The sequence below is a fragment of the Pleurodeles waltl genome, chromosome 5 (assembly GCF_031143425.1).
Source record: "Pleurodeles waltl isolate 20211129_DDA chromosome 5, aPleWal1.hap1.20221129, whole genome shotgun sequence".
Taxonomy (NCBI): Eukaryota; Metazoa; Chordata; class Amphibia; order Caudata; family Salamandridae; genus Pleurodeles; species Pleurodeles waltl.
Genome location: NC_090444.1, coordinates 989261960 through 989286732, shown reverse-complemented (window position 1 = coordinate 989286732; position 24773 = coordinate 989261960). Strand labels below are relative to the sequence as shown.

Genomic DNA, 24773 nt, shown 5'->3' with positions numbered 1-24773 from the left:
GCTCAGGTACATTTAGTGACTTCAGTGGTTCTGTCATTGTTTATTTTTTTAAGGTGGGTTCTCACTTTTCAGCTAATACCCCAATTTCTTATACGGCTTTCAGGGTTTTTAGGGATTTTTCTCTGTAGACAAATTACTGGGATCCATTTACCATTCTGATAATAAACTCTGTTTCTTCTCCATTATTTAGGTCATTTTCTGTTAACCAACTTACTTCTTGAGAAGCTGAAAAATTCTGGACACTCCCGTATCATCAATGTCTCCTCGTTGGCTCACATAGCAGGGGAAATTGATTTCGATGACCTCAACTGGGTAAAAAAGAAGTATGATACAAAAGCAGCTTACTGTCGGAGTAAACTTGCAAATGTGTTATTTACGAAGGAGTTGGCTAGACGCTTGGAAGGTGAGTGATTTGGAAGAGCCCAGCACTATAATGCTAAAGGTACATGGATTTGTATTCATACTGTGTGTCCCTAACTTTTCCTTTTATAATATTTTGCACAGCAAAACAGCCAAACACTAATTTCCAAAATATGTATGTGAGAATTAAGAATTGTCAAATTTTCAAAAAGAAAGGAAGTATTTTTTGTGTGCTTGCCTTTAATGTCCCAGATGCTGTGAATTGGATTGAAAAGTACACTATCTACTGGAACAGTAAAACAGCATAACAAATAACCTTATGCACACATACTATAGACATACGCTCTGGCACACTTATACACCCAGACATACTCACCAAGGTTGTATGTTTAAAATTTGTTAACACCAGAAAGATAAAAAAATAAATAAAATATGGTAGAATGAAAAAGAAAAGACTAATAAAATAACCATACTTTTGTTTTGTTACTAAAAGTGCTATGTTTGTGAAGTAGTCACCTCTGTAGGACAGGTATGTGTGTAATAAGACAAATGCCTTGTTGAGTTATTTCATTTGGGAATCATAAAAAGGCTAACCTTGAGACCACAAATTATTTTGAAGGAGTCCCTATAGGTCGAAGTGGCTTGGTGGGCTAAAGATGCCAGCTGGTGGCCTGTAAAGTCTCCACTGCCTGCCCGGCTGAAATGTGCTTGTATCTTAGAAGCCTCCCAACAGGGTGGCACCACTTCTGCCTCCTGGACTCTTGTGCGCCCTGTCAGTATGGTCTCCTTCAGTAATTAAATAGACAGCAGTCATTGGAGAGCAGTGGTTAACAATTTATGTGCTAATCCATATGTGTGTCCCGGCTGGCAGCCACTCAACATATTGGATTACTGTTGGTGGGGGGTGCACAAATATAACCTCCCTAAGTTCCAGCTGTGTTGTTCTGAAAATCTTTTCTTCTAATGGGAAGAATTTATACCTTCTTTTATCAGGTGACCCTCCTTGTTGGTGTGGACCAACTACAGTTTGGAAGCTGGTGAACTGCACCCAAATCTTTGTGCCAAAAGGATATCTTTAGGTCTATTCCCTTGAGGACCTGACTATGGTGCACCTAACTGTCCTTGTTGTCTGGTACATGTGCACATGGGCTTCTTCAGGTTGTCAAGCAAAGAAGGATAAAGAGGGCAGGCCACCACAACAGACCAAAATTGACATGCTTGAAGTGGCCCCTATAATAGAATAATATAATAGAATTCCTCAGCAGTGCAGATTCAAAACCTGCAGGTTGTACCAGGAAATTCACAACTGTTGTTTGCATTTTTCTCATTAATGAACCTCGTCATTTTAATTGATGAGGTTATAGATAATATTTCCACAGTTGCTGAAGGCCTTCTGAGGGAAAGGAGTGAAAAGAATATAAAAACTTAAGGCACTATACCCAAAATGGTTACTAACACAATTTTATTCTGCCTCACACACTATGAGAAGTGTGTGAGGACAGCAGAGGTTTCATTTCCAGTCCTACAATCTCCCCAAAGCTCTAAAATTAGATACTCTCTATAAGGAAGAAAGGGAGACTGCCTCACTTGTTTTGAAGCACAAAACACACACCCCTTCTCTTTTATATTGAAAGATTTTGGCCTATAGCTGCTTATAATCTGCATCCCTTCCCCCACTCCCCTGTCCCAATACTGAATAAGCAGTACTATTGGAAATTAAGAATTTGGAGGCAGACAGTGAACAAAAGCGATTCCCATACAGTGTCACTCTAGCCTTTCAGACACATAGGAGTTTAAGTGTCCTCAACATCAGCCTACATGGCAAAACCCATCCTCTTACTCAAACAATTTGTAAACCAAATTGTTTTCTTGATTTGGCTACAAAACACTGCAGAACATCTCCACATCACAGGCGTGCCAGGAATGCAAATCAAACTTCAAAAACAGGGAATGAACTGGATAAAAGCAGCATCCCTCATCCATAGCGGTGTCTGAATAACGAAAGACTCTATCTAAGCTTCTAGGGGAAAAAAGTAAGTTAATTTGTTCCCATGAAAGGATGCAAACGTTGTTGTTAGTGTGAAACGGCTAGCATGTTTGCCTGTTGCCTGTACATGATTTGCTCCCATTCTGTGAGGACTTTAAAATGTAATAAAATATGTAACTCCGTAGGCTTTATTATGTCAGCCAAATTTTCAGTTCTGAAATTTTGGTCAGTTTACCTTTTTTCAGTTCAAAAAATAATTTGAGTTGAAAGGAAGTTTGAAATTGAGAATAAGGTGTTCTTACACCTGAAGGGGAGTTATCCTTTTTACATGTGTCAAAACAGTCACTTGAAAATCGCCAAATGATATAAATATTATATATGAAGTTACTTGTGGATTCTTGGTAAGAACTGATGCATTAGTTTAGAAAATTTCAAAAGCTCTGTTGTCTCCTGCTCTGTTGAATTACTTTGCGTAAAGGAAGTCAGTACGAAGAGGACAGAGCGAGAAAATGTATGCTTGTCAACACAGGATTACAAACCATAGTCGGTTATAGCCTGGTAGTTTAGCTGTGGTCATGTAATTTAATGATGTATGAATCTGATCAAACTCTGTTAACACCACAGTTAATTGCAGCTAACTGCCTTGAAGTGTCTGGAGGGCATGCTATAGTATTTAGTGTGGATCCTGGAAGAATGTTCCAGGGGTCTTTGTCCTAGGGCCAGGCTGGCACCTAAGTTAACAGCTGGAAAGATGGAGCCCTGACTGGATGGAGCTATGAGGGTGTGACTGAAAGTAATGCACTGACACGTAATAAAGAACTTACCTCCTACAAAGTGGTTCCTGACGCATCTGTATTAAAGTCTGCGAGCGATAACATTTTGGCACCTAGTAGTAAAAAAGAACTGCAGGGAAAAGCGGGAGAACTCCAAAAGTGGGAGTTAGCTGTACCATAAATAGTAAATGACCTGCATGGAGCTGTAGGATGCCCCAGGAAGAAGTTGTGTGAGACGCTCAAATCTGCAGGCAAGTGGTGACAGTATGCAATTCTGGACAAAGGATTCCATTGATGAGCTTGCTGGAAGAAGACAGAGGGACTTATAGTGAATCATCCTGAATGGTTGAAAAAGCTGCAACTGAACATGAAATGTTTGCGCTTCTAGATAAGAGCAGTAAGGAGAAGAAACTGTGGTTGCATTCCTACAGTATTGTCTTTTATGAACTGGTTGGTTTGCCTGTCAGCTGTTTTACTTTTACTTTTCCCAGTTGTTACTAATAGGATCTGAGCGATTGAGTTCCTGGAGAAAGCTGCAACCTTTTTAGATGCAAGTAGGCTGAAACATGTCGACCACTTCATTGGATGTGAACGATGTATAACTTGTCCCTAGCACATCCCGCCTTCTTTTAAATGTATCCCTATCCCTTTCTTAATAATGTAAATACTGATTGGGGATAGTAGATAATTTTATTTCACTGCACATTTTTCACATATCCCATCATGCCTCTACATCAAGAGACTCTACCTCCTGATGGAGGTAAGACCCAATGATGATGGCTATTAGTATATCAGAGGGAAATGATATGCTACTGATATAAAACTGTGCTGTGACTCTCAACAGCTAGTTTCTAAGAGATTTGGGTCTCGAAAAAGGTGTGGTTTCACTCTCTTTGTTATTTTCTGATTCTGCTTGGGTAGCTGAGTGAACCTGAGTGAATGCTTCTCACTTCCCCCATTGATTTTTTTCTTGAACTAAACCTTTTGCCAAGCCTAAACCTTCCTTTTTAATACAAATATGTCACCCCGATGGTAGGCCCTAAGCAGCCCATAGGGCAGGGTGCAATTGATCTAAAAAGTTGGACGTGTACTTTTAGATGTTACATGTCCTGGTAGTGAAAAACTCTTAAAATTTATTTTTACCACTACCTCTCCCATGGCATAACCTTGGGTTATCTTATTACATTTAATAAGTGATGGCATTTGTTTGGGGGCTGGTTGAAATCTCATGTTTGGTGTCTATAGAATTGTAATTTAAAACCTCTTTAATGGTAAAGTCGAGTTTTAAGTCACAAATCTGAAAATGGCACTTTTGGAAAGTTGGCATGTTCTTGTCCTTACCGTTTGATGCCTACAGCCTTTTGTTTACTGGGTCACATGACTAGGTGTAGTTAGGAGGTAGCCTTTGTGTATTCCTCCCAGACAGCCACACAAGAGACTGGGTGTTGGCAAGATGAGACATCCAAGCAGAGTGTCAGGCAGAACTGGGAACTTACACCTTTGCACTTCAGAGACACTGCCTCAGTTCACACATAAATTACTTCAGTCTAGTCTAGTTTGGCTGCAGACAGCCTGGGACCAGAGCAGGGAGACAAGACATTCCAGACACTTCTGTGGGAGAGGAAGCTCAAGACGTATCTTCCACTTCAAAGCTGATACTAGGTATAAAACGGGGACCCTCAGACCCACTCTTCAGTACACTCCTGGACCTGTGGACACCACAGAAGAAGAACTGCCCTTCTGTCAGAGGACTGCCCTGCTGCCTGAGGCCTACCCTGCTGACTGAGAAGGAAGACTGGATCTACACCCTTCAACCCAAGCTACCCAATGGACCCCCAGTGCCAGTTAGCTGGCCTCCTGTTCTGAGATACAGGGACACAAAAAGCATCAGAGGCCTCTCTGCAACTGCCCAGCTGACCTGCTGTGCTGGCCCTTTCTGAGCCCTGGTGGCCTCTACTGGAGTGAGTTCCTGATCCCCAAGAGGTGCCTCCCAGGTCTTGAACCCTTAGTGTGGCATCAGTTGAGTTACTCCTGGAAGAAAAAGAGAAATCCTTAAGCTTTGGGCTCATCGCAACCACGATTGGGCCCGTTTATGCCAAGATCTTTTCGCCCACACCTAGCACCCACGTGAAGCTCCAGTGATCTTTACTGCTTGCGCTATAGTGACCCCACCAATGACCAGCAACATTAAAGCTGCACTTCGCGCTACAGCATCTTTAGCCCGCAGTGATTCCTGCGACTCCCGACAGGATCATCGCGCTACAGAGACAACCGCCGTTGATGTCCAGCATGCTTTTTGTGCTTCAGCAACAACCATCCAGGATGCTTTCCCTGCTCCTCTCAGTCTCCTCCACCGCAAACTAGACTCTTCATGCCAGACTTTTAAAAAGTAACTTTTTTAGTGGGATTAACCTGGTTCTCCTAGCCAGCCTTGGATCCATTGTGTTTGGCCTGAACTTGTGACTTTCACCTGGTCTCGCACGACCAGATTACTGAGAGTGACGATTTGTGCTTTTAGCCACTGTACCTGCCTTAAAAATATTACATTTCAAATATCCGGCTATGCTAATTGTGTTTTTGTCATTTTGGTGTAAAAAATATTATTACATTATACTTTATTTTTCTAAATTGGTGTGGGATTCTTTTTTATGTTATGTTTTCACTTTGTTTCTCTTTAATTGCTTTACACATTGCCTCTAAGTTAAGCCTGAATCCTTTTGTGTCAAGTTACCAGGTGGTTAAGCATAGGTTATTTTAGTGACTGTTGTAGTTCACACTGACAATGACTGTGGCTGTTGCTTGAGAAGGACTCATTGCCCCCCCCAACCAAAAACCCAATTTCGCACACACCCCTTCCTTGATGAATTGATCCGTGCTCTTCCTGCAACATGTGTACTTTGCTTATGCTTACTGTGGAGGGGCTGGCCTCTTTATTTCACCTTCATATCACCTATGCAGGATGAGTAAATCAGCCCACTGAGACAGCCTGGTGTATTGGTGTGGGCACTGTATTACTGGGACACCTCCATGCGGCCCATACTACAGATCTTCATGACGCTGTGCAGCACTATGCTCTGGACTTGTGAATATGGAAAGGCCTACCACAAGCAGACCAAACTCACAGCTGATAAAAATCAGATTTCTAACCATGCAGATGGGCCCCCTTTTAAGGCTGGCCCATTGATGGTGACATTCCAGCCCTCCTTCACAATTTAAAAGAAAGCCTATGCCCCATAGACGGTATGATTGACACCTTGATGCAGTGTATGGTTCGTTTTCAGGAACGAGTCAGCAGCCAGGATACCAGGCTCACGTAAGTTGAAACACGAATATCTGATATTTAGGACTCTGAACAAGGCAGGGTCTATTTTTATCCCAGCTCCAAGTCAACTTACCACTAAGTGCAAAGAGTTAGGACCTCTAAATCCGCTCGATGCGTAATACATTGTGGGAGTACCTGAATCTAAATTTTTGGCAACATGCAGAGCTTTGTAGAGGACATGTTAGTTGCCCTGCCTGGCCAAGACACCTTCTCTGTTACTTTTATAGTTGAGCTAGTGCACCGCTCCCTGGCACATAGGCCAGGGCCAGCAAACCGTTGGCCTATCATAGCTCTCTTGCTAAACTATAGGAATTACGATCAGATTCTGTGCCATAAGAGGACACAACTGGATCTTCCTTTCAATAGCACTCCCGTTGCCTTCTACCCAGACTTCACACCATCAGTCCAAGCGGCCAACAGATCCTTCACTGCAGTCAAGCAAACCCTACGTGCTAAGCCTATCCGGTACTCCATGCTGTATGAGGCCAAGCTTTGGGTGGCATATAAAGGGAAAACACAATTTTTCGCCCATCCAAAGACAGCAACTGACTTCATCGAAAACTACTCGCAGCGCAATGAACGTTCAGGTTGGACAGTTACCAGCCCCAGCTCAACGAGATGTGATTTGCGATGCTCTACCTCTACTCTCAATGATAATGACTAGACCCTCAGGCCACTACCAATTTCTGTATACCTTTACTGTGTTAAGCACTATTTACTTACAGGTGTAACCTGATTGCTATTGTCCGCCTGAGACCCATTAATTATTGCCACATGCATGCACTCAAGGTAGTTTGCTGCCTGCTCTTATGTTCATTTTCTGTGTGCTAAATTACATCCAAAACACTGTAGTTCCGCCCAATCGCTGGTTGTGTTCCACAGCTTTCCTGTGCATTGAGCGCATAGATACCTATCTAGCATGACTTATTTTTTTTCTTGTGTTTGGGTGGGCAGGCACAGGTCGACAATTGGTTTTGAGGTGGTAGGGAGAGGGGAGGGGCGGATGGCTAGGAGGTAATCTGGTTGCTTTAGTCTTATGTTCTTGGCTATTGTTGATCTCTGCATTGGGTACAGAGAAATGGCTATTACTGATGATTTTGTAAAGACTACAGTCTACTTTGCGAAATATGTTATGTCCATATGGTTTGGTTACTTAGTTGGAAAATCTGTGACATAAACAAGCTACGTAAAGCCAGACCAAAAAAGTAGCTAACACTTGACTACACAGAGTTTGATGACTAAAGAAAAAAAATATCAGATTGTAAATGTGAAAAGAAGAAATGACATAAGTCTGGGGAGTAAGGTAGAAAGCACAGACTGTTAGACCTAGCAGCCTTAGGGTGGTCACCCCTAACTTTTTGCCTGCTTCCCTCCACTTTTTGGACACTGTTTTTGCTGTTTTTTTGCTGACTGGTGAAGTTGGATTTAATATTACTATTTTAGAAATGTCACTTTTAGAAAGTGAGCATTTCTCTGCACTTAAATATTTCTGTGCCTTACAATCCACGTCTGGCTGGGTTTAGTTGACAGCTCCTTGTGCATTCACTCAGACACACCCCAAACACAGGGTACTCAGCCTCACTTGCATACATCTGCATTTTGAATGGGTCTTCCTGGGCTGGGAGGGTGGAGGGCCTGCTCTCACACAAAGGACTGCCACACCCCCTACTGGGACCCTTGCAGACAGGACTGAACTGAAAGGGACCGGGTGCACTTCCGAGCCACTCTTTGAAGTCTCCCCACTTCAAAGGCACATTTGGGTATATAAACAGGGCCTCTGCCCCTTCCAAGTCAGACACTTCCTGGAGAAGAAACTTGTAACCAGAACCTGCATCCTGCCAAGAAGAACTGCCTGGCTGCCCAAGGGACTCACCTGACTGCTTTCTGTGAAGGACTGCTGCCTTACTGCTCCCTGGCTGTGGTGAAGAAGTGCTCTCCAAGGGCTTGGATAGAGCTTGTCTCCTGTTTCCTGAAGTCTCAGGACCAAAAGGACTTCTCTCTCACAACTGGACTCCTTGTGCTGTGAAAATTTGATGCACAGCTTGCTAAAAACGACGCACAGCCTGCCCCACGGTGAAAGTTTCACTGCACGCCGAACCAGAATGACGCAGCGCTCATAACTTCGCTCCACAAGCCCAGGATTCCACGCACAGACCCCAGGGCATCGGAAAGCACCCCAAACCCAAAGAGGATCCACGACCGAGCGCTGGAAATCGACGCGCAGCCGTCACTGCGTGGAAACTAAACGGCACATCACCGCGTGCTGCCCGAGAAATCGATGCACACCTCCTCTGTTTCCACGCTTCTCCTCCTCTGCGGCCCATTGCAGAGATTTTTCACGCAAACCAGTTACTTTGTGCTAAAAAGAGACTTTGTTTGCTTTAAAAAGACTTAAGACACTTTATATCACTTTTCAGTGATATCTCTACATTTACTTATCTCATCTTTGATCGTTTTGACCTGCAAATAGCCAGATAAATATTATATATTTTTCTAAACACTGTGTGGTGAATTTCTGTGGTGCTATATTGTGTTATTATATGATTTATTGCACAAATACTTTACACATTGTCTTCTAAGTTAAGCCTGACTGCTCAGTGCCAAGCTACCAGAGGGTGGGCACAGGATAATTTGGATTGTGTGTGACTTACCCTAACTAGAGTGAGGGTCCTTGCTCGGACAGTGGGGGTAACCTGACTGCCAACCAAAGACCCCATTTCTAACAAAGACCATATGGACAAGACGTAGAATGACACCAGAGTCAAAACTACTTGTGTAGAGGCTGTGCCATCGTCTTGCGATGAAGTAGTAGTGGTCATACAGATGTGAGTCAAACCAATTGTGTACAGGATCCAAAATAAGAAATTATGCAAAAGAACCACAAAGAACACTGTAATTAATTGTGTTGAAAACCGATGATAAGGTAGGGCAAATGAAAAGTTATTTCACAATGACCAGCTTAATTAATAACTATAGAAACACAAAAGGCGAGTGGCTTCCATTGTACTGATTGTCAGTCAGACTACAGTAGAGTTTGACAAAAATAGAATTCTTGGTGGATGAAATGTTCATGCGCCATGGATTAAAAAAAAGGCAAATATACACAACAGGGATAATACTGGACCGAAGATTCAGGAAATTATTTAAAAATAGACTGCTTTGAGGTATTGCAGAAGCCTTTAAAAGATTGTAAAGATTTCAATAGACGTCACTAATAAAGAAGAGAGGTGAACTAACAGTGACAGGCAGGTGTTAGGTGGAGATCCAGTTAGATTTGCCCCAAAAATGCACTTAGGTGGCCTTGGCTTCTTTATCTGTGCTACATGAAGGGAGAAGATGAATAATATGACATTGCTTAATATCAAAAAGTAATTGAATGTGGGCTCGGTATATGATGAAGGCTAACTTTGCTTTATGAAATAACATCCCCACTCACTGTGATGTCTTGCAGTCTTACAATGCACCATTGCTCTCTTGCCTTTACATAAGATAAGTACATCTAATACAGTTTATTAAGGGGTATAGCCCAAAGACTTCGGAGTCAATAACAGGTGGAAAAATAAAGGAAATTGGCTGAAGAAGGAATTTAAGTAGGCAGTGAGATCAGAGCCTGTGAGAGAATGAAAAACTTGTAAGACAGTTGAGGACCAAAAGAATTTAAATGAATGTGTCTGCAAAATGCACATTGGGCTCATTTCAAGGGGCCTTAGTGCGAAAGAATATGAAGATGTGTACTGTGTCAGTTTACCTTGAGGAACATTTGGAAAAGTCAGTGTTTCTTTACCATTTATTGGCAGCATATCCCTAATTCAAATAGGCATGAACTGACAATGTGATCTTTACATTCTTCTTGCAATGCATATCAAATATATCCCCTGTGTTTTGCCGCCACAACTACAAAACCCTTTATGCTATGTTTCTTTCACCTTCTCATCTTTGTGAATTGTTCCTCAGTGTCGGCATCTGCTGACCATCTTCAGTAAACCTTTATTCCAATTGATAACCATCACAAGTCTTCATTTTCACTCCAAACCTTATTATACATACATCTCTGTGTGTTAGTGACTCTCAAGACAATTTTTCTATGCTATATGAGGCACTGGGGAATGTGGTGGCATGAATGGATCATACTCTCTAAACAAAAAGACTTCAAAACTGAATTTCTGTTGCTTGGTCCACGTCAAGTCCTTTGTTCAGTGGATACATTTCCTCCTCGTCCTAGCCTGCTTGGGTTTCCTACTACATATGATAATGATGCATTTCACCTGGGTAGTATCAGGGTTGAAGGCTTATATTTTGGTGCCCATATTGGGTCAACGATTCAGGTCTTTTTTTTTTTTTTTTTTTACATCAACTGGTTCTTACATATATCATCATGACCTCCATAAGGAAGCGTTGAGAACCCTGATCATTATCAAACTGAATTATTCAAATTCACAGTTTGGGAGGATGGCATAGTATCATGAAGCTTCGGTGTGTGCAAATAGGCAGGAGACACAGCCATCTCTCTTAGTACATTCATCACTTTGCACTGGCTTGCGTTGCTAGGATAGTTGTTTTTAAGTTGTTGTTATTGATATTTAGATATCTTCATGACAGCTTCAGTTGAACATGGAGATCCACTAATCAAGCCATTCTTTGGGTTCCAAAGTCCTGATTATGTAGCAGGGGCGAGCAAATCTATTTTGTTTTGATGCTTTGATTATGGGATACTCTCCCTCTGGAAATAAGAACGATTCCTAATGTTTTAACTTTTTAACAGCCTTAAAAACCTTTCTTCTATTTTTCATCTTTATTGCATATTAGGAACAGTGATCAGTTCAACTTGTACTGTGTGTAAATAAATAAAAGACTAAAGCTACTGTGAATTAAAACAATGCACTCCATATGACTTGAATAAAAATCACATGCGCAACCTAAGGATGTAAATTTAAGTGTTTATATTCTGGATTTCAACTTTGCCATCCCCGGGCTGGAGGTCCATTGCCACCTGTTAATCTACATCTATGGACCAAAAGGGCCAGGAGAGAAAATGAGTATGGCTACCTCAGGAAATTGCTTAACCCTGAATATTCATGAAGGTGATGACTTTTCAATGTCATGCTTCCTGGTCATCATCCATACATTCCACAGATCCAAAAATTGCCTACATTTATAAATTATGTGCATTTGTTTAGAAACCTCTTATATCTGTATGCTTAATGGTGCTAAAATCTAGTAATGGTGTAACTTTAAACACTAACAACATTGCCTTATATGGAAACAACAAAGTTGTACGTTTCTTCCTAACAAGCATCTTCCTCCTATTCTCTGCATCCAGAACTTTGAATAGCAGAGCAAGAGTAAAAAGGAAAAGGGGAGGTGATCATGAGGGATATAGCAAACCTATCTCCAGTTCTAAAAAGAGGGAGCGCTTCCATAAGAAACACAATCATGCAGTCACTGCAGCAAGCTGGGTGTTGGATATATAGGGGGTCTCTATGAACATGGTGGTCCAGACCACCACCGGCATGGCGGTCTGGGCCGCCTTTTTATGAACAAAGGAAGACCGCCACAGGTGGACCTCCTTCACCGCCTGGCTACCACCGACAGGCACCCTGATGATGGTGGATTTCTCTATCTGACAGGGCAGCGCTGCTCCAGAAAAAGAACCCGTGTTCCTCCAGCCTTTCCCTGGTGGTTTCCCCCGCCAGGGAAAGGCTGGCGGAAGGGGTGTTCCAGGGCATGCACTTGGCATGGGCAGGGGTCCACGTGCACAGCCCCGCCGCGCATGTCACTGCCCGACTTACAGGCAGTGATACGCGTGACGGGTGCTGCTGCACTCGCCGCACTGTGGCATTGACGACGGCTCTCTGTGGAGCCGTCGGCATTGTCCTGGCCCAGCATTCCGCTGGGCCGGCTGGCGGAAACACTGTTTCGGCCCGCCGGCCCAGTGGAATGTTTATTAGACGGCCGGCAGGGTCTTCTACGGGGCTGGCAGTCTGTGTTTAGACCACCAGCATGAACACGGCGGGGAATCCCGCCATGTTCATAATGACCCCCATAGTTCTTTCCACGTTGCAACAGAAGATGGGCAACAGATTTCTAAAGTCTCTGTATGAGGTGATGCTGAGACTTGTCTACATAATTTGTGCCCACAATGACAAAGGCCGGGATTGCCTGAATATCAGTAGGGAAGATGAGCTGATGGTTAATTCCGTACAGTAATTGATTATAGATGAACGCCATATTTGTAAATCTGTGAGGCCACGGACCACCCTGCATCTACATATGACTTCAAGTTCCTTATTGTCTCTTTAGGGGAGATATTAAATGAAACTTTTATTGCAAAAGTTGGATATAGTTCTTCAGGTCATGTCTTAGCAACAGTTGCTGAGATCCCTGTCTTGGAAGTGATTGTTTTTCTTTTTTATATGGTACCATACAGTCATCTGTCAGATCTAAAGGTTCCCCATCATTGGTTTCTCATTATTTTTATAACACTTAATATCTTCTCCCACTTGGAGAATTCCTGACCGTTTTTAAAACAGAGAGAAATTCCATTCCACAGCAATTCAAAAGCATTCAGTTTTTTTGGAGGCAGACAGTTCAAGACCTTAAATAGCTTTTAAAAGGCTCCTTAGGCTGCGAATTGGAAAAGTTAAAACATTTTCATTGTAAAACTCTGGGGATACTAAAGCCATGATGGTAAACAAGCCTGTGGACAGTTGTGAGAACAATAGGCAGTCATGAACACCAAAAACATATTCTGAAGCAAGAGACCAGATGTCTACATTTGACTCATAAGACATAAGAAATATGTCACTTAAGGTTTTGTTTAGACATTGGGACTTCATGGTCCATTCGTATATAAAGACTAGTCTTGCTTTGTCATCTTCTATTCTGAATGTAAATTAAGTAAACAGTCCCTAGATGCACTAAGGGAATCATCCAGCTTCTACCATAAGAAGAGGTCTTTGTAACACAAAGTATACGTTCCATACAATCCCTAAGTACAGGATTCCATATTGTGTCTGTCGGCGAAAGCAATCAAAGAGATACTGAGATCAAGAAAATGTCTATATCAAAGTATAGCCAGTTAGACAACGTATAGCCATTGATCACTGTCTTTTTCTAGATTTCAATGTACAGAACAGTCTTCATACGATTAAAGGACATTGCTACCTCATACAGAGCTCTAGTAAAAAAAAAAGTTTTGGGATAAGAGTCCATTAACAATTCCTTGCAACGTGAATCAAGATCAGGCTACTGGTATGTCTCCCTTTGTGGGTTGAGTATATACAGATGTTGTTTACAAATTAAAACTAAGTACTTCTACAAAACATACATTTTTCTTTACTGCTTCTTCCATTCTTATATGTTTTTCTTCTTGTTCTGTGGCAAATTATTCCTCATATGTTTTTGGAGACTGCCTTCTTCAGTGTCTCGTGGGTCACAACTATTTTCCCTGCACCAGCAACGAATGAATATTAGCGGTTGTGTTAAAAGGTGGCATCCTAACACATTGAAATAGGCTTATAGTGAGAAGGTTAGCATATTTACAAGGTGTTTGCACCTAGACAGCTCTCTTTGCGTTCTCCACTTACAGCATATTTCCATTTATCTGTAGCGGGTGTTAGAACTTGAGTTGATGGTTGACTGGGTACAAGTCCTGGTCAAGCAGCAATTACAGTCCTAGTCAGGGTAATGTACTGGCAAACCCTAAATTAAACTTTGCTCACCCTCTGTTAGCTTGGCACAGAGCAGTCATGCCTAACTTAGAGGCAGTGTGCACAGTATTTGTACAACACTTCAAACCGTAAAACAGTGACAGCATCACACCAGGTTAGAAAAATAGATCAAAATGTATTAAATAAAACAACACCAGAATGACAAAAATCTAATAAATGGACCTAGAGATATTAAATTTGAAAGTTTTAAAGTAAAATAGTGATAAGAAGCATAAAGTGCTAATTGTGGATATGTGGTCGCGCCAGACCGGGTCAAAGTCAAACGTTAAGGCCAACCAGGATGGAGTGCAGGCTGGCTGCAGGACCCAGTTAGGCCCCCTGAACCAAAATACCTTAAATGCTAGGTTGTGGAGCGTTCTGTGGATCTGCATAGAAGAAGTGTCGGGCAGCCGAGGCTGTGGTGCGAGTCCTGTTGCATCGACGTCGAGAATCCTGTCATCGCTGCTTGTGATGCAAAGGCAGGTATTGAGAATGTGTTGCTGTGCATAGGTTCCGATGAACGGTGAAGCTGCAATGCAGAGTTTTGCCATTGTTGTCGAGGCTGCCATTGACTGTAGAAGCAAGGCGCTTGCACTGGGGAAAGCATCGCGCAGCAGCGCTTCCAAAGGAGATGCGTCAAACCCAAGATGCGGGATCTGCCAGCAATGGCAGTTTTTTGTGATAGGTCCAATCCACACAGTTGTGGTGATGCATTGTTTCTGCTCGAGGATGCGCTGCTTAGCGGAAGAGATGCATTGATTGTGTTCAGGGATGCATCACTCCGGCAGAGAAGAGGTGCCAGTTTTGCTGGCAAGCACCTTAGGGCCATGTCCAAAGGTCCAGGACTGCGGTGGCACCATTTAGCAGGGTAGTTTCACAGATGGCAGAGTCCAAGTGCAGAAGCAGCATGGGTGGAAGTCTTTTATGCCCCTGATACTTCAGATCAGGAGGCCAGCCAACTAGTCCTTGGAGTAAATCTGGGTTCAAGTGATGCAGGTGCAGTCTTTCTCACCCAGGAAAGTGGCAGCAGGTCAGCATAGGAAAAGCAGGAGTCCAGCCAAGTGCAGTCCTGCAGAGTGGTAGGCCTTCAGCAGCACAGCAGATTGTCTTCCTGGCAGAGTATCCACAGGTCCAGGAGTGTACTGAAGTGGTGGTATCTGAGGTCCAGTACTTATACCCAGTGGTGTTTTTGAAGTGGGGAAGACTTCAAAAACAGGCCTTTGAAGTGCACAGAGGTATGTTTTCCTGCCCTGGCTCCATACGTAGTACAGAGGAAGAAAACAGCCTATGCAGGTATGAGTGAGGCTGTGCTCAGCTCCTCCTTCCCGTCCTGCCAGAGGTGGCTCATTAAGACACATCTAAGCTCCCATTGTGTGGCTGTCTAGGAGGAATACACAAAGCCCAGCTGTCACACACCCTAGACTTGATCAGAGACGGGCAGCAGGCACCAAATGGCTAAAATTAAAAAATGCAAACTTTCTAAAAGTGGCCTTTACAGAATTGCAATATAAAAACTGAATTCACCATAAGTTTGGATTTTAAATTGTTATTTCAGAGACACCAGACTTGAAAAGTGTATCTCTTCCCAAATGAGAATTACACTTATGAAATGTAATAAAGGAATCATAATTTTATCCTATGAGAGAGAAAGGCCATGCAGTAGTGAAAAATGACTTTGGGTTTTTTTACTACTAGGACAAGCAAAACTTAAAATTATATGCCCTGCCTTTTAAATACTTTGCACCTTGCCCTCTAGGTTATCCAGGACTTACATCAGGGGCGACGTATATGTATAAAAAGGGAAGGTTTGGGCCTGGCAAGAGAGTTATTTTGTCAGATGGACATGGCAGTGTAACACTGCACACATAGGCTCTGCACTGGTGGGCCTGAGACATGGTTAAAAGTATTTTGAAGTGGGTGGCCCAATGACAGAAAAGGTAACATTATTTTAATATAAAGCTACTCTATCTAGGCCATTACCTTTAAGAGGTAACCCTGAGTGGTAGGCATTTTGGGGATTCTTGCAGATTCTGTAAGTTTCCATCAAAGAAATGTAAGGACAATGTGTGATTTCAGGCAAAGTTTTAGGTTTGCAGGCATTGTGGATAAGAAAACCTCATGGGATCCATACGAGCACACCACCCTGGAATCCCCTGAGTATCTAATTTTGAAAAAATAAAATGAGTTTGTAGATTTGCATGGTTGGCACCTTAGCACGGCCCCAAATACCCCAGCTAACCCGATTGCTTATCTCCTAATGTAGCCTACCCACACACGTTAGGTACCGTTATTATTGGGGGACAAGTGGGAACTCAAAGTCATAGGAAATATGTGGCTCCTTGCAGGTTCCAAAACTTTTCATCACAGAAATGTGAGAAAAATGTGTTTGTTTGTTTTATTTCACCAAAGTTAGACATTTGCAAGAGCTGCTGGATAAAATTACCTAGTGAGAGCCATGCAAGTCACGCACCCCTATGCTCCCCTGGTTGTTTAATTTTAAAAAATATGCAGGTTTGTTAGGTTTTCCTACATGCGGCAGAGCTTAGAACCAAAAACCACAGCTACCCAATTTGCAAAACAAGGAGGTCACTTTTGGATGAAAAAATGTGATTGTATTCATGTTGCTGTGTGTGACATTTCCTGTTGCATGCACTAGTCCTACCCAAGAAAATTAGGATCATTTTTATCAGGAAACATGGGGGAATACTGAGTGGAAGGAAGTTTGCGTCTCCCCACAGATTCCAGAACCTTCCTTCACAGAAGTGTGAGGAAAATGTGTGGGTTTTTTTTTAGTCAAAGGTTGAGGTATGCAAGTGATTCTGGGTGAAAAAACCTGGTGAGAGCTAAACAAGTTACCCCCTCCCTGGATTACTCCAGGTATCAAGTTTTCAAAAAGATGCACGTTTGCTAGGTTTCCTGAGGTACTGGCTGAGCTAGGGCCCAAAATCCACAGCTTCTCACTTTCCAAAAAGGGACAGTTTTTTTAAAAAAAAATTCATTTCAAAAGCTTTTTTATTCTTTTATAATTTTTGAAACCGAAGAAAGCACTGTACAGTACATATATTGTATTTCCAAGGCATATGCATTAAGAAAATTCCAATATAGTTACATATATAAAGCCAAAGTTATATTAATCTGAGTAGTACAGAAAGGACATAAAAGAATAGAAGTAATAGAGTAGAGGGAGAAAGAGAGGAGAATATATACCTTTATTTATCCAGGCTTGCCAATGAATAGTCTGACCTTTATAGTTGATGTTTGGATTGTACCAAAGAGATGCAAGATTTGAAGATTTCATTTTAGATTGCAGTTTTTTTGTCAATTTGGAGTAAGGCATTTTTTGTGTTCTCAAATATGTATTTGGAGTATGGTAGATGTCTGTCAGTAGCGGTAAGGAGGGTGGCTGGTTCGAAGTTTTCCAATATAGCTTTTTCCACTGCCAGCCATAGTGGAGTATCGGTTTCTAGGGGTGAGAGCCAGTAGGCCCCTTGTTTATCTAGAAAAGCTGTTTGGTAGTTTCTAAAGGTAGGCAGGTTGGGGCCTTCTAGGATTTTAGGTAATCTTAGTTTGTGTAAGGCTATTCTAGCTCTTCTACCTTGCCAAATAAAATTGTTAATCATTTAATCCAGTTTACGGTGGAAGTCATCAGTAAGTGTCAGGGGTAGCATGCAAATTAGATAAATAACAATGGGAGATATTATCATCGTTATCATTTCCATGCGGTCCCACCAGGTAATGAATTTTGGTGACCAACCATCTAGTAGCTGTTTAATTTTTGTAAGGGTTTGGTGTTTGTTATGGGTTAGGGTGTTGATCAGGTCTGATCCAAACTCGATGCCTAAGTATTTTATGTATTTCAACTGCCAACTAAGGCCTAAGTCACCTAAGAGCATTTTTAATCCTATTGGGTTCAGAGATTTCACTTCAGAAATGTCTTTATTTAGGTTGTAGCCTGAAACTCTAGAGTATTGTTCGATTGTACCCATGATGGCCTGTGTGGATGAGTGGGGGTTGTCAGAGAATTAAGATGTCATCTGCATAGGCTGATAGTTTAATTGTTTTCCCATAAAAGTAAATTCCTGATATTTGAGGGTTACTGTTAATGTCTAAAAGTAGGGGTTCGAGAGCTAGTAAAACAAAGTGAAGGCGAAAGTGGGAATCCTTGTCTAGTGCCTTTTTCGAGGTCAAATGGGAGGGATAAAAGACCATTTATGGACATACGTGCTTTGGGACTACTATACATGGCTATTTGTATAAAGGCTTCTCCAAGATTAAACATTCTGAGGGACTGTTCTAGGAATGCCCAATAGACTTTGTCAAATGCTTTTTCGACATCCAAAGCTATTGCTATGGATGCTGAAGAAGAGTTATTGGCTCTTTCAATGACGTGGCACAGAAGACGGGTATTATCATTGGAAAGCCTATTCTTTAGAAAGCCTACCTGAGAGTTACTGATTAGTTTCATGAGGAATCGGTTGAGTCGTTTGGCTAGGAGTGTTGCGTAGATTTTACAATCAAGATTTATTAGCGAAATTGGTCTGTAATTTTTTGGTAATAGTAAATCTTTTCCTTCTTTAGGAATGACAACTATGTTTGCTTCAGGGGGCATACCATTGATTTTCCCAGAAGAGGCATAGATGTTGTGTAACTTTTTTAGAGTGGGCTGGAGGGAGTGGGCAAACGCTTTATAAAATTTGTCATTGAAGCCATCGGGCCCAGGGGCTTTATTGTCTTTTAGTGTGTTAATAGTCTCTGTAATTTCAATTATGGAGATTAGTTTGGCTAAGATGCTTTTATCTTCCTCTGATAGCTGCTGGGAGTTCAGATATGAAACAATACTGCTTTTATACACAAAATATAAGGCTTTTTATGTAAGGATCATGTCTTAAAGCACAGAGACACCTTTTTCATTTCAGTTTGAAGTCGTGTTATTGAACATGTAACAAATGATGAATTGCTATCTGATCAATGCAACTTTCTGACGTGCTTTTATTCAGTAAATGTATAATAAATATGTCTGATAAGCAAGATCAGTCAACAAAACTTTTAGTGATACTTTAGTGACTATTTAACTTAGAATTTATTCCAGGAATGTCATAAATCATATGATTGTTTCGCTCCATAATTATATTATTTTATCTATTTTAATCACTTGTTTTTAGGCATGTTTCTTTTATTTTTAGATTTTAAAAACATACTAGGCAGGTTCCAGTATACCTATATTCTCCATTTTAGTTAGTCTGTCCAGTTTGTTTACTTTGGCCCCAAATCCATCTTAGGTAATGGAGGTGGCCATCTTAGACAACGAAGGCCGCCTTTTTTCAATAAATTAAGCAGAATCATCAACATGTCTGCCTTTGACGTAGATGTAGTCTGTGCCTATCTTTCAGAGAACTGTGAAAGTGTCACGTCACTCAGATATAATAATCTACAAACCCCCAGTGTGACATCAGACTGGGACAGGTGCCTTTCTCAAAGTCACATAACATCCATAGGCAAAATAGTATAGTCTGCAGTTACGTCCTTTCACCAAACATATCCATAAGGAAACTTCTTGGACGCACACCCTGACACACCCAGTGTATGTCAGATATTCCTCAACTTGTATCCAAAATTCCAATCTCTGAAAAGATTCAGTTTATAAGGACTGTCACTTAACAACTTAGTTAGAAGAGAAACTTCACCCAGGTCACAAATGCATATCCAGATGAGCATAGCACCAGATTCCATTGTGACCAAAGAAGCCTCAAGCAAGACTACCGAAAGCTTGCGAAGCATACCATTCTGCCTTCACAAACTGGTGCCAGGATAGTATTCTCTCTAAGACACAATCTCTTGTCTCTTGGCTTTTTGCTCAAAAAGCTGTCAACCTATTCCAACCAGACAACAAACCCTATTGTGCAGGTATGCGCACCACCTCCAAAAGTCAAGCATATTATTTATGTGCTAGAACTAGCATAGCACTTGCAGATAGCACAGTGAGGGTGTGAGGGCTATAAATTGTGATATTACTATTTTCCCTGCTGTCTCTGTTATTGATAAGCTTAGCTGCTTTTTATTATCTTATTTGATATTGCTAATATTATGTGCACTAGATCCTGGTATTTTAAAATAAATGTTTTAAAATAAATATGTTGAAAAAACATAGTTTCTAGTGATCTTAAGTGTGTAAATCATTATTGGACAATTGTTTGGATTGCCACTGCTCTTTCTTAGTAACCCGAAAGCATTGACACTACCTAGTTTATCTATTAAGTGGGGTTCTGCGGGGCTTCAATACCCTGTCTTTCACATTTAGCGCTGTTTCATTGGACTAAGTTAAGTCGAGTCACACATGGGTGTGGAACCAAGCCTTCTAGAGCTGAGCCAGAGGCTCAGTTTATGGAACACCTTATTAGGTATAACAGCAAATGTTCAATATATGCAAGTTTGCTACTATATTTTGATAGAGGCAACATAATTCCACACTTAAAGGAAATAATCCAAAAGCACATTGCTGCTCTTAGAAATAGTGAAGCAAAATATCCTTTGGCTGTTCACGTTAATGCCAGATTATGAAACACACAATGCAACTTAAATTTTGTAGTATACAATTTGCTCCAATTAATTACCAAGAAGATAATAGAGAACTGTGATTAAAGAAACTTTAAGCTAAATTGATTTTTATTCTGTATAGACCTGAGATGGGTCTCAAACAGGAAGGAGTTACAACATTTCCTTTATGAGTAGATTATAAAATGTTCCTATCTTTTTCAATTTAATGTGCAAGTATTGCCTTACGTTTGGTTTCATTGTTGTGTCTGATTACACAGTTGTTGGGGATACCAGCTCTGTTATTTGCTTTATGATATTATGACACTCAGGATTTACTTCAGCTAATCTTTGTATTATATGTAGTAGTACCACACAACTTGTTTACTTTCTTGTACATACAATTTGGCTCTAGTTGTATTCCTTTTTTAACCCTATATTTCCAGCAATGTCAGTTCCCTCAGCAGTCTGTGTAATAATGGTACCTCGCTAATATATTAACTGTGACTTTAGAGAGGGCCAGCTGCAACACTCAGACCGTCACCTCTTATCCTGGTGAGGTTTTACTAACTTCTTGTAGATTTTCTTGGTGATATGTACATTTTTTTGTCCACATTCCCTTCTATACAACAATTTGTTTACCATTACTATGTCAGTATTGCATATTATATTATCCCCTCCTTCCACTCCCACTTTAACAATAGATTTACATTGCACTATACGCTGGTTTCTACTTAAAATGTTGGAAATTATTTCCCTCTACAGCAGTGGCTTTCTTTTTTCTTCCCCCTCTCTATTATTTTCTTTTGTTTACTTGTTATTTATATGTTGATACCTACGTTACTTTCACAATGCATGCTTTCTCAGCTAGTGTATTTTTATCATCTGGTATTTCTTCAATTAGTATCTTGTTAAATTTATTATCAATTTAAGGATGTTCTTTTCAACATTTTTTCAGACTCCTAGGCTACCGCCGGTTTACCAATTTTGACTTTCTACTGATTCTCTTTTGCACAGACTATTACATACATTTATTGTTTGTGTTGCACTTTTACATGCAATGCCTGTATGTGTGGTGGGGTTACTATGCTTGTGGTTACTTGGGTGTGATAATACACTAAGGCTGCAGGGACCTGAACTCAAGTTCCTTCAAGGCAATGTCTTCTGAATCATAGAAAATGACTTTAGAAACAGCTATATCAATTTTTATAACTTTTTAAAATTTGACCTTGTGAGGACCTGTGTTTCTGCCCCTGTAGACAGGAGGTGGACTGCAGTCTTAAACACACCAAGAGATCCAAACACACTTCAGTAATCTGATCCCATGGTTAGAAACAGACAGCAGTGCCATTTAAAAGGGAGGCTACTAGTGGATATTTTTACCCAAAAAAACAACATTAATTCGCACTCCGGTAATCTAACTTAATGCATTTTAAAATGTTCATTTTGAACTATTTTGGAAAACCGTACTCTAAATAATGTATTTTAGTGTCAGTATAAATGTATTGTTTCAAATTCAAATGCACTTCACCTTACAGTTTTGTCACTGGTCACAACTGCAGCACTCCATCTGGGTGCTTAAGGGCACAATTTAAATGAAAATTAACCTGTTTGTCTGATGTAATATCATGTCTCCTGTTCCTCTGTATAGAGGTGCCTTGAGCATATGCTTCCTTGCTTCTGTAAAAGATTAATTCCATCCCAAGAAATGTGAACCATCACAAGTGTCACCTCATTGGAATACACAACTGATGTGACACAACCATATATTTTGGAAGGTCCAGACACAACCATATATTTTGGAAGGTCCAGAGGTTTACAAAAGCACTACAAAAATATTTTTTTATTGTTCTTTAGATAATTATTCAAAATCCTCAGGTCCAATATCAGAGTGGGTTTTACCTCCCCCTCCCCTTAGGAACAATAAAGTACTTTCATTATAGAGGAGAAACTCTCTCTTTTACTCCTTTAGTCAGAAGAAATGGTATGTTTTTCATTCATTATTGAAAAGAGACTCTCTTTTACTCCTTTAGTCATAAGCGATGGTACTTCTTTTATTAAGTTGTTTATATGGTTAGTTGGGGTTAATGTGAATTGGGAAGTGAGACAAAGCTGCGACAAAAGTAAAGCCACTGTAATTTGTTTGGTCACAGCCTACCAAACAGCGCAACTGTCTGGTTTCCTGAAGACATCTTGGGGACATTCAGGAAGCTGACCTAGGAATGCATTCTGCCTGTTGCATGCCATTGGCTTTGTGGTTTGTAACTCACATTTTCTTGCTTTCAGTTTCCTGGCTTTGTTTGTTTTAGGCTGTTCAGCTTGAGTTTGTGCCTTCCCTTGCCAAAACCTTATTTACAGTATCCTTCCGAGTGCTTCCTTTTTGTAAACAGGCCTTCAAATCTTGTTCATATCTCAACACATTTGCTGTGCGTTCAAAGACCGAGGTCAAATGCCATACGCTGTCTTCTGAGGACGCTTGTTTACTTCCCTTTTTTTGACTTAAAAGTGAGAGGATTTATGTGACAATCTTGCTGGATACTTGGGTTAGGAAAGAGTTTTTTTTTAACACGACAACATCTAAATGAACTGTATAAGTATTTCAGAATATATAATATATTTCTGAAGTGTGTTGGAAACAATTACTTTAATATGAACAAAACAAATCATTGCACTAGGTGATGCAATTTCCACACATTTTTGTCTGCATGGTATAATTTTGTTGGTAAAACCGTATGTCTGTGCAAATGTAATGGGCACTTCAATTGGAAGTGTATTCTCTGTAATGGCAGTGTGCTACCACACCATGAAAACTACTGTCTACGCCACTCCACTCTACTTTGCACCACTCTACACCACTGCACTCTACTGTGCACCACTCCATTATACACCAATCCATGACAGTCCACTCTACACCACTGCACTCTATGCCATTTCACTCAACGCTGCTCTACTCTACCATGTACCACTCTACTCATGCCAGTGCACCTTTTGCCCCTCTACCCTACACCACTGCACTTTTCACCACTGCATTCTACACCACTCCAGTCAAGGCCACATTAATCTACTCTGCACAACTCCTCTCCATGCCACTCTGCAATGCTGCACTCTATGCTATTGGCTATCCTCTGTAACTCTCTAACTCTATGCCACGCAGTCTACGCCAATCCATTGTATGATACTCTGATCTACTGTGCACCACTGCTCTCTATGCCACAGCACTATACATCACTTTACTCTATGCCATTACTCTGTCACTCTAGTCAACTGCACTCTACCCTGCACTACTACTCTCTACACCTTTTCACTCTACTCTGAAACAATCTAGTTTAGACAACTGCACTCTACAACACTCCACGCTACTCCACACTATGCCACTGCACTCTACGCCACTTTACGATTAATTACAGCAATCTACGCCAATTCACACTCTACACAACTTCACCCTATTGCACTTGATCACTGTACTCCACTCCATACCACCGCATTCTGACACTACTCTGTAACACTGCTCTCTCGTCCACTGAACTCTATGCCACTCTACTCTGCACTACTCCACTCTATACTACTACACTGTACGCCATTGCAGTCTATGGCATTATACTCTACTTTGCACCACTCTATGTTACTCTACTCTGCACCACTACACCACTGCACTCTGTGCCACTCAACTCTGCACTCTGTGCCACTGCACTCTATGCCACACGACTCTACTCTGCGACTCTACTCTGCGACTCTGCTCTCTGCATCACTCAACGCTACACCACTCCACTCTACTATTCTCTATGCCACTGCACTCTACGCCACTCTACCCTACTCTGCGCTGCTCTGTGATGCTCCACTCTGCATCGATGTACTGTGTGCCAGTCTACTCCGTGCCATTCCACTCTGGGCAACTCCACTCTCCGCCACTCCATTTCACTCTGCACCACTACACTCTACTATGCACCACTTTCATCTATGCTACTGCATTGTACGATGCTGCATTGTACGCCACTGAATTCAGTGCCACTGCACTCTACGCTGATAGATTCTGCAACACTCTACAGCAGTCCACTCTAGTCTGCCACTCCAGTGTATGCCACTGTAAGCAA

General features: G+C 41.3%; 1 protein-coding gene across 4 annotated transcripts in view; it reads left to right on the top strand.

Moving 5' to 3' along the window:
- RDH13 (retinol dehydrogenase 13) overlaps window positions 1-24773 on the top strand; it is a 198673-nt gene that overhangs the window by 123594 nt on the left and 50306 nt on the right. For all 4 annotated transcript variants that reach the window (XM_069235146.1, XM_069235145.1, XM_069235144.1 and 1 more), the window contains one exon: window positions 191-403. In XM_069235146.1, the coding sequence (XP_069091247.1) occupies window positions 191-403 (213 nt within the window). The remainder of the gene's footprint in view (window positions 1-190; window positions 404-24773) is intronic.